The sequence below is a fragment of the Podarcis bocagei genome, assembly GCF_964188305.1.
Source record: "Podarcis bocagei genome assembly, chromosome: 8".
Taxonomy (NCBI): Eukaryota; Metazoa; Chordata; class Lepidosauria; order Squamata; family Lacertidae; genus Podarcis; species Podarcis bocagei.
Genome location: NC_138133.1, coordinates 33919444 through 33935810, shown reverse-complemented (window position 1 = coordinate 33935810; position 16367 = coordinate 33919444). Strand labels below are relative to the sequence as shown.

General features: G+C 41.2%; 1 protein-coding gene across 1 annotated transcript in view; it reads right to left on the bottom strand.

Moving 5' to 3' along the window:
- Nucleotides 1-16367, bottom strand: part of PARD6G (par-6 family cell polarity regulator gamma) — a 74907-nt gene that overhangs the window by 45582 nt on the left and 12958 nt on the right. Inside the window, exon 2 of the mRNA XM_081205820.1 lies at nt 6595-6817. Coding sequence (XP_081061946.1) covers nt 6595-6817 — 223 coding nt within the window. The remainder of the gene's footprint in view (nt 1-6594; nt 6818-16367) is intronic.

The following is a 16367-nucleotide window of genomic DNA, read 5'->3' as shown; positions in this document are numbered from 1 at the left end:
AGGCAGCACTCAGTGTTGAGATTTTGCACCCCAACAATTCTGCGCCTGGGGCAACCACTCCTGTGCTTCCCACAGCTATGCCACTGTAAGACACTGATAACCTTCAAAGAAATACACTCCCCTAAGCAGAAGCTTCCTGGGCTCAATGAGGTGGTCAATTAAGAGTGGCTCAACTGGGATGCGGGTGGTGCTGTGGTCTAAACCACAGAGCATAGGGCTTGCCAATCAGAAGGTTGGCGGTTCGAATCCCTGCGACGGGGTGATCTTCCGTTGCTCAGTCCCAGCTCCTGCCAACCTAGCAGTTCGAAATCACACCAAAAAGTGCAAGTAGATAAATAGGGACCGCTCTGGCGGGAAGGTAAACGGCGTTTCCGTGTGCTGCTCTGGTTTGCAGAAGTGGCTTAGTCATGCTGGCCACATGACCCGGAAGCTGTACTCCGGCTCCCTCGGCCAGTAAAGCGAGATGAGCGCCACAACCCCAGAGTTGTTTGCGACTGGACTTAACTGTCAGGGGTCCCTTTACCTTTACCAATTGTTTAAACTATTGCCTTCATTAAGGTGACAGCCCGAAGTATATATGCTAAAAGAGAAAAACAGCAACAACATGTACAATATTCTGTGTTGCCAGATCTTAAAAGGGACAATGTCTGGATTTACAATTTCTCTTTTTATCACCGTTAACTGTGCTGCCCATAAAAGGCATCCATCTTGGTCAGTTCAACTCTGGCAAATCTCATGATGCTGAATAATCTTGTCGGCCATGAATACCACAAAATTCGGATTCAAACATGCAGAACAAAGAGCACACAGGGCAGCCCAGAAGTGGCTGTGCAATTTATAATTATCTTCTTGTAAGGTTGCTGTAGAACTAGGCTTGCCACCACTTACTTTTTTATAACTAATACACAAGATTAAGCAGGTAAAGCTTTCCCAAAAACTTTACCACCATGCCAGAAAAAGTTTTCACCGGCACAATTTCTGGGTCAGGTGTTGTTAGAGCAGGGTTTCCTGCATTTGGGTCTCCAGCTGTTTTTTTGGAAAACCCTGTGTTAGACATTGGAGTGAGAACTGTACACAAAGAGGTGCTTGGTAACCCTTCCATATGATATGACAGTTCACTACAGACAGCTTCCTTTCAATTGCCTTTTTACACAGCACACAGCTGGAGGGGGTGGGGATAACCTCACAAACAAGTGATCTTGCCTCCCTGCACTGGGAAGGTGTTTTATTAACAGCCGCCAAGTCTAGATCCAAGCTTACTTTGTAATTAGCATACCAAGGTGACCAGAAAAATTATACATTATAGAAATCTCAGGTTTCATAACACAGAGAAGCCAGGATCAAAGAAGAGGAACAAGGTCTCACACATGTTCAAGGGGACATCTCACTTTCTTCTCTTGACCTATGCAATATAAAGAAGACCTTTGTGGAAGACCTCTGCAATACCATCCTAATTGTGTTTGTTTGGGGTTTTTTGAGATGGGAAGTTGTCAAGCAACTGCTATTAAGAAAAGTGTACCTGAAGCCTCTACTGGGCATGTGCTTTTGGGATCTCAGCTAGAAGGAATAAGCAGCAAGATTTATGCATTCAATTGTTTTATCAATCTTTCTTTTAGTTTAACATAGATCAGGAATTAAAGACGTGCGTCCAGAAGAAGAAAAGTTTCCCACATTGCTATCCCAATTATGAGGTCATAAATTTCTCATGCAGCAGACACCTCTCTCTTTAGGAAAAGTTTGTGATCCATCTGATATTAAATTACAGATTTACAAGAGCAAAACATCACAAAAAGTCTTGTCTCGAGAACAGGGATATTAGCTGATGGCCTAGTCCTTAAAACCACTTCTCCGAAAAGCAATTGGGAAATATCTATTTCAGCCAAGGAAAATTAAGTCAACAGAATTAGCGCTTGCCTTTTATTGACTGTTTGGTGTTCAATTATGCAAGCATTCCCTTAAAATTGGTCATCCAGATTTCTCCTCCAGGCTACTGTGAAAAACAAAGCACCTGTACACTATTATCAATGCTTGAAATAGACAACTAGGAGAAGCTAATGAACCCGACTGTAAACTGGTGTGCTGGTTGCCAGAACACATTACTGAATCACCCTCTCTCTGTATGTGTGTGCATGTATATGAGTGTGTGTCTATATCTATATTTAAATACCCACACCCAGGTTGCCTGACCAATACAGTACTTCTGGATTCTCCCAGCACACTGTGGATATCCACTTTGTATGGAATGCCAGTAATGCAGCCCCCACACTACCAAGGGCTTTACTTCTTCCATATTCAAAACTGGCTCCCATTGGACATCTAAGGACACTTTCGGACTGATCTGAACAACAGGAACAGGAAACATTCTTTCAACACTGCCAATCCCAGCAGCACAAACATGTCGGGTTCCTCACCCCACGCTCTCCTCTGATGAGCTGACAAGTGTGAGAACAGCCAGAGAGTACACACCCAGCTTGTATCCTACAGTGAGCATGGAAAGGCCTGGGGAAAACATTTTCATAGAAATACTTCCTTTGCTCAGTTTGGTACTGCAGTTCTCTCTTTTTTTAAAAAAAGGTACCAGCAGAAGATGCTGCCAGAAAACATCCCTCATCCATAACACCACAGGTGGAACACAAGAAGTATCAGTTTGCACTTAAAACATTGCTCTTTGTTTGCGGGTAATTGTTAGTTACCATTAGTAGCCTGAAGCCATCTGCTGTGGCTTTGCCTAAAGAGCAAAGTTATCTTGGCCTGGCCCAGTACCTGGGACAGGATACACCTAGGAACTATTCCAAGCTGTGACAGGTCAAGAAATCCATAAATGGGATAAGAAAGGGGATGTGAAAACAGCTTGCAGCACCCAATGTAGTATAAAACTTACGTTAAGCAGCTTCTGCAGAGATTCTAGTATTTGCTTCAATTTAGGACTGTTTTAAGTGCTCATTGCGCTGAAAGACTGACAATTGTGTTTGGGATAAACTAGCTGGCCAACATGAGTTTGGCACTGGCAAACCGTGGGAGGCAGTGGAAGACAGGCGTGCCTGGCGTGCTCTGGTCCCTGGGGTCACGAAGAGTCGGACACGACTAAACGACTAAACAACAACAACAAGCTGGCAACAAAGGGTGGATGGAGGAGAGAAGGAAAAAGGAAGGAAAGGAGAAGCATCTGAAACGAGTGGAGCGATTTTTGTACATTGGCCTTGGAAGTAGATGATGGATGCTGCGCATTTCAGTGACCAAACTTCTTAGCTTGCACTTGTCTGCCTACCAGCCAGTGATCTGACAGAGCCTCCCTATTGTCACCAATGCACTGACTGAAAAATCTCCTTGTGATGATCTAGAAAAAGAGGAATGACCTGCATCACAGCCTGCCGAGGTGGAAGCGAACAAAGCAAAGCTGTACAGAGACCCAGGTTTTTTCTACCCTTAGCAGAGGCCAAAGGAGAATGGCTCACTTATTCCCTGTATTATTTGCATGCCTCCTGCTCTTATTCCCAAGGCTCATGGCTGATTTTTACATTTCATTCTTTACTATCACAGTGAGGCAAAACATCATTCCCTATACTTAAGGGTATAGGATGGGTCCAAGGCCACCCAAACTAGCTCAAGAGGGATTTAAACCCAGGCCCAAGTGCCACATTATAGTTGCTTCTCCACCTGTGGGGGAAAAACAAAACAAAACTAAAAATGCTTCCCTTTTGATTAGCAGCACTGATGGCTCAGCATGCTTAGCAGAAAGAAGCCTAGAGCAGAACAGCTGTGCCCTTGATGTTTAAGAGAGAAGGATACTAGTCCAAGATGGCAATCTAGCCACAACCTGTTCAACCAGAGTGCCAAAAACAACAACGACAAGGTGGTGATGTGCATTGCAGAGAAACACCCACTTGCTGTGCAGTCCTGGAGTCCTCTAGCCCCAGACACAAAGAGCAAACTGCCTATTGCAGGCCTGTGCAAAGTACCTGCCCTTCAACACACACACACACACACACACACACACACACACACCAAACGCCAAAGTTTAATAGGTTCTGTATTTGAAGCTGTAAAGTTGGGACACTGCAGCTGTAATATTATAATGGCTTGTAAGGGAATAGGAAAGTGGAACAGAGGAAGATACATTTTATTTCCCCCCAACTAAGCAGATTTAATATTGGCAATGGATTATTTTTAAGTATAACATTCCGCCTCTTCCAAAACATGATTATCAAACCCAGGAGTGTTTATACTCTGGGCTCTACAGCAATGAAGTTACTTTGTCCAACCACTCCCTTTCTGCATTTTTTTTTAAATGGGGTCATTGTAACAATTCCATCTCAGGTCATCTGGTTCTGAACTTGCCAGTCCCCTATCTAAGATGTAACAACCCCTTATTTTATTTTATTATTTTATTTATATTATTTTATTTACAAAGGAGAATTGATACATAAACACAGGTAAATCTGAACTGGTGCTGGCAAAGGAAAATTAGATATAATTCCTTCTGATTCAAGGTTTGCTTCTAAATTCAAAGCTAAGGGCCCATTTGCCAACACAGACACATACCTGTATTAGTCATTTGTGACTAAGGTACAGAATCCAGGAAAATGGTACCCAATCCAGTACCCCATGTATCATCATGTAATAAAACTGTGATGGTTTTGGACCAATACAAACTTTTGCACACTCCAGTTGCAAAAAGTCTGACTACCCTACATCAAAATCAATCTGTATGAGTAAAGATTGACATCATCATCATAATCATCATTTTATTTGTACAGTACGCTGCCTTCCCACAGTTAAAACAATGCTCAAGGCGGCTTACAATATGAAAAGATTTACATAATTACAAATATAGCAAAGTAGTCATAAAAATAAATAAAACACATTAAAAACTATATAACCAAACTGAACAATTTCCACATAAAAATAAAGATGCAAAAAGTTAACATTAGTAACAACAGCAAAAACTTCCAATGAAACTTCTCCCAAGACACCCCAGTCCTTGCTGGGCAGCAGCAGTCCTTATGAGGCCTGTCAGGCCCACGCTGCACGCTGCCAGTCTCGCAACACCTGAGCATTTGTGAGAAGCTCCCCAGAGTGATCTGTCTTGTTTGTTATTCCTGCTATTTCTACTTTATTCTGCTTTAAGAGTTTATTCTCCATTGTGCCGCTTCATTTTTCTTACTACATTAGTAGCCTGCCTTTGGCTCTGTTTCAAAGTCACTTGCTTCTTAAGCAAGCTTTGGAACACAGCAGCTTAAATATGCTTCAGCAATCCTGTTTTGAACTGCTAACATGCTTTAAGCAGCAATCCTATATGGCTGGTGTGGCGATCACACAAGGTCCCCGGACATTTCACCGTCTATTGATCCCTGTGCCACCACTTTATTTCTCACTGCCACCACCCAGGCCCTACCTAGTAAAATACTGAGTTCAGTCAGGGTTAAATCGGAACATAAACTTCTGTTTGTTTATTGCAGTTTAACAAGAGTGTGGTTTCATAAACAGTCTCAGTCAATTACAATCATGGGGTGCCTATCCAGACCTATAACTCCCGCTACCTGCTCTCACTCACTAAACCACCTCTCAGATATTTACTTGTCTTCCTAGCTCTTAACTGTTCCTGACTCAGCTTATTTCGCATCACTAACTCAACCTACCCACAGACTCTATTCCAATTCACTCCCACTCCAACCAACCACCCAACTCCCAACGAACTCCCCCTCTTCGCCCCTCTCAGAGCTGGTTTTATAGTCCCTCTGACTCCACCCCCCTGGGTTCTGATTGGGTAACCTGTTTAACTATTTCACCTCCAGCACTCTCATATGTTAACGTCACTGCTGGGAGTATGGCCTATTGAACTTGGTGCCTTTTATTTCTCAGTAATATATATATATATATATATATATATATATATATATATATATATATATGATTGCCCTGTTACTTAATAAATTTTAAGAACAGATAAATTAGGCAATCAAACCATGCTTAGTAGGGACTGCTAATGCAGAAGAGGGCGAAACGGAGCCTCCATATATGGTTCTTTCCTCTGGTAGAAAAGAGACACCTGTTAAAAATAAAAGAGTCCTAGCATACATTTTGCTCCCAAATATTATGGCTGCAGGGAGAAGTTGGAGTACTGGCAGGCTTGAATTCCCACCCCCATCTCTCATGAGCTGATGCACAGTGAAAGAAGCAAAACAAATCTCGTTGGCTGGGCATCCAACCTTCTTTGATCTTCAGCCATTATTTCAGATTTCTTAAGGGCCAACTTACATTTTCTACATATAAAGGAAGGAATTTCCAAACAGTAATACACGAGCAGCATCTCTAACAACAGCTTGCTGCTTGTCATATTAATGAAAGGAATATGCAAATTATTTTGAGTGCATGCTATTAAAATATGCTGATGCACTGCAGTCTTTTGTGCCTCGTTGCGATATATTTCTGCTATTTCCCTAACAACAACTTACCCACCCCACTCAAATATCCAGGTCGAGGAGCCAATACAAACAGGATTCTACTCCCCACAGAGGTTTTCAAAATCTAGAAGTCAGTAAGAAAAAATGAGGAGTTTATGTTTTCAGCAGATGGGTGATCATTTAATCTTACCTTGCTTTTGTATAAAAATCCTAAGCAGCGGGTTTGCACTTGTAACAGCCTTGAAGAAGTTGTCGTCGTTATTAATAGGAAGGAGATCTCCATGTATATCGGCATAACCAATCATCACCTCCATGTTGGATATGTGGTGGATGTGAAGAATCAGTTTGTAGAAGTCTTCAAATTTCCCTGGTTTGAAACGATCCAGGGAGAACCTTCGAAATTCTGCACCAAACTGGAATCAAGGGGAAAAGAGGAGATGAATGGGTGTCAGGGTTTTTAAGGTGACAGAAGCTTTCAAATTTCACATCTGCTGTTCTTATTCTTAAGTAGCTTATGTGCTCTTCAAAATGCAACCTTATAATTGTACAGGATATTAAGATGATGGAAGAGGTCAGTTGTTTTTTTAAATTTAATTCAAACACTGTACTAGACCGTGCTTTGCACTAGCTATAGCTTAGAATCCAAACCATGGTTTGAACTTCTAAAGCACTATTCTTTCTGCACTTATAATGTCCTTGGGGCAGCAAATTTCTCAAGGCAGACAGATGGCTGTAACTATGGTTTGCCAATTCAAAACATCACACCAAACCAGTTAGAACAAATTTGCTTATTCTCTCCTTCCTCCTGTCAAAAGCAGACAACCCTGCCAGTGTTCCTTTGCCTACAGTTGCTTTGAACATGTCAACCAAAATGCAATGCTTCTGTTTTCTCCTGCTACTTACTATACCTCATGATTTCAGCAAATTGCTCTTGAAAGGTTTCCCAGAAGTTCATTTTAAATGGATTCTTTTTCACTTCCCTAATTTGACCAACAATTGGGAAATCCAGAGGCCCACTCTGAAAGATCAGTTCCTGCCAGGTTTTTGAGGGACATAAGAACTTTGGTTCTCCATTTACTGATGAAAACAGAATCCCCAATGACATAGATTTCTGATGTTGAAGAGGCCTTGGACTCCCAAGACTGTTGATGACCATAAAGTACTCTGCAGGCCTACAAAGCCCACACCATATTCCCCTCTGTGAAGATTGCCTGTGCAAGACAGTTCCTTGCAATGGAACTTGCTCACGTAACCGATGCCTGGAAAAAAGCCTCAGGAGCTTGAAATCCCTGAGCAGTGCTTTGAAGTCCTGACATTGGGACTTCAAAGCACCTAGCTATCTTATATCATTGTGACACCAGATAATTGATGGGTGGGCAGCTTCACTCACCTGTCAGGTTTGGACTGTGGGGCCAGGGCCTGAAAAGTATCTGGTTCATGGACCCAAAAGGCTCCCCACCTGTGGGCGTACATCCTTCCAAATATGTTGGAAGTCAGTTCCACTGAAGTCACTAGGTGACATTTGAGACAGTTTCCCTGAATGATAGCCATGCAAACAATGCAGATGTGGAACACACTAGGTTAATTTAATGAGGGGGAAATTGGGTGGAATTAAATTGTTCTTAACAAACACTAATTTCAATTCAGGCATTTTAATATTCATGTAGCCCTAAGAGACTTGGAAGAAAGTCTACAAAGGTAATTTCCATGTTCATTGCCTTGGCTATATTTGAAACTGTTAACTGGGATGCTGATAAGCATCCTCAGCTCATTGCAAAAGGAAGCTTCTACATGGAAATTAGGAGATGTCAAGCATCAGCAAACTGTTACTCAAGTGAACAAGTCAGAGCTGAAGAAGTACCGTATTTTTCCATGTATAAGACTAGATTTTTTCATAAAAAATAATGTCAAAAATTAGGGGACATCTTATACACGGATAGTGCCAAGGGGGGACTGGTGATTGGTTGTTGCCGCAAAAATAGAGGGTGTCTTATACATGGGGGCATCTTATAGATGGAAAAATACGGTATATTAGTCTTTAGCTGTCAAGGACTCTGATTTTAAGTTACGAACCACTAAGAAACTAGTCAGTAAAAGGGAAAAGATTTGATGAAATATTGCCAATCCGAACACTGCAGATAAATCTTCCCACAGCCATGCATGCAGAAGGGTTGTGTATGGTGCAAACAGCAGTGTCAAGGGTGGGGGGAGGGGAATCCAGGAATGCCTATTTTGTTGTTACTTTCTTGTAAACTGTGTATGGTAATATAGAAATGAAGTATACAAATTAATAGCAAATGAAATGAGTTTAGAGGCGGAACCCCAGTGAACAGACTTGTGCATTTATTTATTTATTGAATTTATATACTGTCCTATGCCTAGAGGTCTCACAGAACAAAATCAAAATATAAAACCACAAAATATATAATCAAAATAAAAACAACAACCCAATAACCCCTTTGTAACGATTCTCCTTTGTCATGTTTATACAGTACCGTATATTAAGTACAGTAATTAAGAGTTTGTCCTTTGACTTTTGCATCTCTTGTCATTAGAAGCTACTCATCTCACATAAAATCACAATCATACAACACGTGCCCAAACGTGAGAAATGAAAGCTTTTTTTTTTTTAATACAACTCTTCCTATCTGAAGAGTTTTAGGAAAATGTTTTTGTTTTTTTTAAAGAGTTCAGTGAAGCCTGGAAAGCTTGCTTACTATTACAATGAAACTTGGTTAAATAAATAAATAAAGCAATACAAGTCTCATTCTTTTGGGCAGACACAATTGTAACCCTTCATAAGAACCTAGAAATTAAGAAGTCAGGTCAACCGATGGAGTAAATATTTAAAGGTTTGCATCCAAACACACATGCGGAGGCAGAGCCGTAGCTAGGTGACCTTGCGCCCCTGGCAGAACCGTCCAGATTCCGCCCCCCCCCCCCAGCCATGGACAAATTAGCTCTTCTTTCTGCCTCTCCTCCAACCCCCCCTTCCACCCATTCAATTTACCCTCTACAGTGGTGCCTTGCAAGACAAAATTAATTCGTTCCGCGAGTTTTTTCGTCTAGCGAATTTTTCGTCTTGCGAAGCACGTTGTCGGAAAAGTTTTGGAAAAGCTTCAAAAATCACCAAAAACCTCAAAAAAGGCTACCACACTGCGTTCTATGAGTTGCTCCTCGAAGTCAAGTCGCAACTGTATTAATGGTGTTAAGAAAAAGGAAACAAACTTGCAAGACGTTTTCGTCTTGCGAAGCAAGCCCATAGGGAAAATCGTCTTGCGAAGCAGCTCAAAAACTGCAAAACCCTTTCGTCTAGCGAGTTTTTTGTCTTGCGAGGCATTCGTCTTGCGGGGCACCACTGTATTTAAAACCATTTCCTATGAGGCATTAATCAATATTTATATTTACAGACATATTTATAGCCTATTTTGCGCCCTCTCCATTGCCTGCGCCCCTGGCAGGGCGCCCACCTCACCACCCCTTAGCTATGGCCCTGTGTGAAGGTCACAAAGCCCCCCTCCCATTTTACAAAGTCTGACGCAGAGACTTAGCAGAAGCATAGCAGAAATGACCAATTTGGCTTGAAGGGTTTTCATAAAGGCTGCAAGCTAAAAATAAAAAGCATGCGAGAACACAGTGGCCTGTTAAATTAACCACCCGTTCTCTTCAGGCTACATACTTTTGGATCCCAACTGTTTCATTTTTCATTTTTTTATTTTAAAAAGGTTATTTCCATTCCCCTCTTCCCTAATTAAAGGCTGGTGAGCAGCAATGATATATTACTAAGCAGCACACTGGGTAGTAGAAGAAACAGGATACCTCATAGTTGGTATTGATCTCAAAAGGCCTTTTCCAGACTAGTCTCCTCAACTGCTTTGAACCTTCCTATCACTAGAGTGCTAAATGGCTTTTAGAAGGGTGTTCTTTTGCCTATCTCCCAGGCTACACTAAGACAGCAGCCAGAACAATCCTTCATTATGGGAACCTAATCTACTTATTAGAGCAGTCTTTGAACAATGAAGTACAGTAATCTACTTTGGCCTACTTGCCTAACGCAAACATCTCGACTGACATCGCAAAGCTAAAAGCGAGGGAAGGAAGGGAAATACGGGGTTGACGGTAATTTAGGCTGACAGTGCTGCGAGAATGGTGACTAACAAAATAGTATTACACATGCTTGCTCTTCAAACAATGACCCCTCATTCTAAGAATCTCCCTCAGTATTAGTCACCGTCTGGTCGATTTGCAGATACAAACAGCAAAAGATGTCCAAGGAACCAACCTGTCCTAGCACAACAGGAAATCTCATCTATTCCCATAATAAAATCAACGTTAGGGACGATACAAGGGGTAGAGAACGTACGAAGGCAAATTCTCTGTTTCATGTGATATGAATGCCAGTTGTCAAATGGTTCCGATGGTTCCGATACAACAATCTGCATGTGCAAATGATGCTAATCGTTTTAACTTTTTAAAAAAGGATTTACAGAGAAACTAAAACTTGGGCACAATAGAAAACTGATTAGAAGGTCAGAAAGAAGTAGGTTGGGAAATGCTACAGCTCCACAATTTAAGAAGGGTGTGTGTGTGATTTAAAATGCCTTCCAAAATTACAAGCTACTAAATCTGTTAAACATTGTCTCAAAAATCGTGTTCAAGCTTCTTTCTGAATAAGCTCAAATACTGGGCTGATTTCAGCATTAGAAATTAGCCAGGCAGAAGGCACAATTTGCGACTGGTGTGGGTCCAATTGCGACCACGCGGAGATCACATAATGCCAGGTTGGCGACTGAGGAAAGCAAAATGTCACTTAGAGAAGGATCTGAAATATTTCCCTTGAAGCTTGGAATTGTTTTATTTCTGATTGTTTTCTGTGATGTTTTAATGTGTTGTAAACCACTTTGAGATTTGTTATTTAAAATATAAAGTGGTATAAAAATGAAATAAATAACAACAAATTTCACTGGAAAAAGGTACCCCCCCCTCTCTCTCTCTGTGTGTGTATATATATAAAATTTATACCCTGCCCATCTGGCTGGGTTTCCCCAGCCACTCTGGGAGGCTCCCAACAGAATATTAAAAACACAGTAAAACATCAAACATTAAAAGCTTCCCTAAACATTCCATTATGGTGACCATAACCTAGGTTTAAGTTGCCATTTGGTGATTAACTTATATATCTGAGTTTCCAACACTAGGGCTGAAGAAATGTTCTCTCAAAAGAACAGGCAGGCTTTAGGCAAAGGGCTTCTTATTTAGTCATTTAATTGGCAAATATGCCAAGGAACCCAAGTAGATTTATGCAGCCTTCATGGAGTTCATGACAGCCTTTGACAGAATGGACCAAAAATAGATTTATGGTTTAAACTGTGAAACACAAGCTCTTCATGGATCCAGCAATGGGTTTACTAGAGATATCTAGTTGACCATTGTGAGAAATATTAGGCTCTATTAAAAGAGCCGTCAATCTACTTCAATGGGGCTCTGAGGTATCTGAAAGCACAGGGGGTGGGGGGGGGGGTAATCCAGCTTTCAAGAAAAAAAATTCCAGTTAGTGTGTGCGCAACACAGATATTTGATGGACCTATTCCTATTATATTAGTGGCACACTCAGAAATACAACATGCAGAACATTTTCTAGCAGCACACATGTTGTAATGAAGCACCCATATTTACTCTGGCAGATAATATACTTTTGTCATCATGAAGAGAAGGTGGTTTACGATGACTCCTCAGAAATTATTACATGGCCTGCCAAAAGGAACAGTGAAATGCCAATTATACTAAACTACCAAGTTATTTCTGGAGCTCATGCTATGTACCACAAATGGTTGTGCAATGGTCAGGAGCGAGGGCAAGTTAGAAGCTACAATTTTCTTAGCAACTGGTTTTCAGAAACAAGGTACTTTGAATACTCCTCTAACTGCAGCAAAAGCTGAACATTTCCGAATCTTTTACAGTGGTACCTCAGGTTAAGTACTTAATTCGTTCCGGAGGTCCGTACTTAACCTAAAAATGTTCTTAACCTGAAGCACCACTTTAGCTAATGGGGCCTCCTGCTGCTGCGCCGCCGGAGCCCGATTTCTGTTCTCATCCTGAAGCAAAGTTCTTAACCTGAAGCACTATTTCTGGGTTAGTGGAGTCTGTAACCTGAAACGTATGTAACCTGAAGTGTATGTAACCCGAGGTACCACTGTATAAGCAATTATGGGTTTTTTATAATAATAAAAAAATAGATTTTGAAAGGTGAAAATTGAATTTCATTTGTTCTGAAGATCCCTGCTGGAGTTGCCTTCAAGAACCCTGGCAGCATATATGAGCGCTGAAGTTGCGTGTTTACGTCAATAAAGCCCATATTCTCACAGCTGTTTTCAATATTATTTCAAGTTATGTAAAGAAGTGCTGCATTTTTAATGAGAATAAAATGCACTCGCTTGACATGGACCCACAAAACCCAAAGAGTTGGTGCCATTAGTAGTCACCAAAATTAACTGTGGGCGAAGCCTGCCAGAAGTTAGTGGAACTGATCCAGGATTCACTACAGTCAATACTTGCTTAATTTTAACTATATAACACATATTGGGAGAAATTACTTCCATGCGTCAACATGAAGCTCCCTGCATAAGGCCTTTTTAGCATTAGAAGACTGTAAAATATGCCATCTCAGAATTCCAACAGAGAAGTGTTGGTACATCTAGAAGGCATTGCAGTAGAATTTTTTTACAACATTATGTATTGTACTACAAAATTTATGCTGGAGCAAGGGCAACACTTGTTTTGAATTTGTTAAGAGATCTATCTAAACTTGCTGCCAAATCAAGTGGCTGAGTAGCAAGATTTGCAGAAACACAAACTGAGAATGAAGCAGGACGCTAGCTAAACTGATGAAGATGGAGGACAGATTTCCACAAACAAGGTGTGATGTCTGACAAAAACCTCTTGACAACAGAGAGGTGAAATAACCCCACACTGTTCCTGACACATCAACTCATCATAGTTTCTACAGCAGTACAGTGGTACCTCGGGTTACATATGCTTCAGGTTACAGACTCCACTAACCCAGAAATATTACCTCAGGTTAAGAACTTTGCTTCAGGATGAGAACAGAAATTGTGCTCTGGCAGACCACCACCAGCAGCAGGCCCCATTAGCTAAAGTGGTGCTTCAGGTTAAGAACAGTTTCAGGTTAAGAACGGACCTCCAGAACAAATTAAGTACTTAACCTGAGGTACCACTGTAGTAACCAACATTTCTGGAAAGAGCCCTACAAGTAAAGCCCAATGTATGAGGCATAACCTACAGTACACAAATGCCACCTCATACGTTTAACCTATCAGCAGCAGCAGCACAACACAAATTGGGAAAATCAGAGATCCTTCTATCCAAGAGCACCGTCTTCCCCATGACACTAGTTACAGTGTCTTCACTTATTAACACTTCCTAGTCGGTTGCCATTATTAAAAGACTTGAGGCTTATAAGCAAGAGGATGTGTTTAAAATATGCTCCTCATGCCGGAGGGGAACATAAAAATTCAGGCCAAAATTGCTCGCACAATGATTGTTTAGGCAATTCCACAACAATCCAGAAACCCAAGAAATTCAGAACTGACTGAAATCTGGCACCATGTCTTCATTTATGAACAGCAGCAATATAAACAATGTGGTTTATTTTTTTATGTCTGGATCCCATTCCTTATGGTTTGAATAATCAACTTATTGTTGCTGTTTTTAAAATGCAATGGTGTTTTTAAAAGGATTTCTATCAGTTGCCAGTGAAATGACTGCATTGCAGGGGGTTGAACTAGAGGGCCCTTGTGGCCCCTTCCAAATCTACAATTCTATGATTTTGAGCTAGCCAAAGGTTTTCTATTTCTGGCAGCACATCATGGATGAAACATAGAGGGAGGTAAGATTGCTCAAAACTGTTGCTATCTATTTAATCCTGAGTCTGACACCACACAAACTTTAAAAGGCAATGGCTATCTCCCAAATGTTTTAAGTAGCTCAGGCTAAATACCTTTTTGGGGAATTTGAATTCTAAAGCTATTGTAGTTGAGAATGCATTTTATTTCACTTTTTCAAGAAAAGAAGTTTAAATTACTAGAAGTTCAAGAAAGTATACACACTTTCCAAAGTTGCCTGCAGAGAAGGCATATAGGCTAGGTAATGGGAGACACTTACAATGTATCATCCTCATGGTAATGGTTCAAAAATTAGGGTATAAATCAGCAGGCTCTACTATCGTATTCATGATAATACACTATCAAGCAAGACAAGACACAAGCTTTCTCAGTGTTGCTCCACTCTAGTGATTGTTGTTCACAGGACAGAACTGCCAAATGACTAACTGACTTCAGCATGTGTCAGAAATCCAAACTACTGCAGAGAGCCAACAATATCCACAGTTTAAACCAGAACAATCTAGACATTGTTGCATGGAAGACCTTCCAACCACAGGGAAGAGCTTCATATGTTGCATGAATTGGCACCATAGCGTAATCCAGGGGCAAAACTGATAGGGATGCTTGAGGAACTGGGTTTCTGCAAATTCCAACTTGTTGCTGAAATGGAATACACAGGATGAAACAGTCAAATCAGCTATGATTAAGTGGGCACAGGATGTCGGTCACAACATCATGTCAGATGACTGGGAATGGTTATGGAACACCGGTATCAAATTTACGGCATGTAATGCCTTAAAGGAAAATATTATGAAAATGGTATACAGGTGGTACATGACCCCAGTCAAGCTGGCAAAAATTTATCATCTGCCCGATAACAAATGTTGGAAATGTAAAGAGACTGAAGGTACCTTCTACCACCTTTGGTGGACATGCCTGAAGATTAAGGCTTTCTGGGAAATGATCTATAATGAAATGAAAAAGGTACTTAAATGTACTTTTCCTAAAAAACCAGAGGCCTTTCTCCTGGGCATTGTCGGCCAATTGGTGTCAAAGAGGGATAGAACTTTCTTTATGTATGCTACCACAGCAGCAAGAATACTTATCGCGAAGTATTGGAAGACACAAGATCTACCCACTCTGGAAGAATGGCAGATGAAAGTGATGGACTACATGACATTGGCCGAGATGACAGGCAGAATCCGTGATCAACGAACAGAGACGGTGGATGAAGAGTGGAGAAAATTTAAAAGCTATCTTAAGGACCATTATAAACTTAATGAATGTTAAAGTGTTCTGGTTTCCAGAAACGAAAGGATACAGTGACACAAGGTCAGAATATAGAGAGGACTAAGATGACAGAGGTGGAGAGTAACAGTTGGGAGTTGCTATAAAAATATGGACACTGGGATGCAGAAAGGGGGGGTATGGGGAAGTCTGAGAAAAGAGGTTTATGAAAATAGGTGATGAAACTATACATGTATGTTTGTTCTTTTAAGTGTTTGTTTGTTGTTTAAAACTTTGTAAAACCAATAAAAATTTTATAAAAAAAAAAAATATGAACTGACCTAATCTGCTCCTCACGGGCTAATGTATAAATCAGAACTTACGTTACCCACAGAATTTCACACTTCGCAAAAATATTCCAGTACCATTCTCTCAAAGAGATAGATACATAAAGATAAAACTAAGATTAAAGGTAAAGGTAAAGGTAAAGGTACCCCTGACCATTAGGTCCAGTCGTGACCGACTCTGGGGTTGCGCGCTCATCTCGCTCTATAGGCCGAGGGAGCCGGCGTTTGTCTGCAGAAAGCTTCCGGGTCATGTGGCCAGCATGACTAAGCCGCTTCTGGCGAACCAGAGCAGCACAGGAAACGCTGTTTACCTTCCTGCTGGAGTGGTACCTATTTATCTACTTGCACTTTGACGTGCTTTCAAACTGCTAGGTTGGCAGGAGCAGGGACCAAGCAACGGGAGCTCACCCCGTCGCGGGGATTCGAACCACCAACCTTCTGATTGGCAAGCCCTAGGCTCTGTGGTTTAACCCACAGCGCCACCCGCG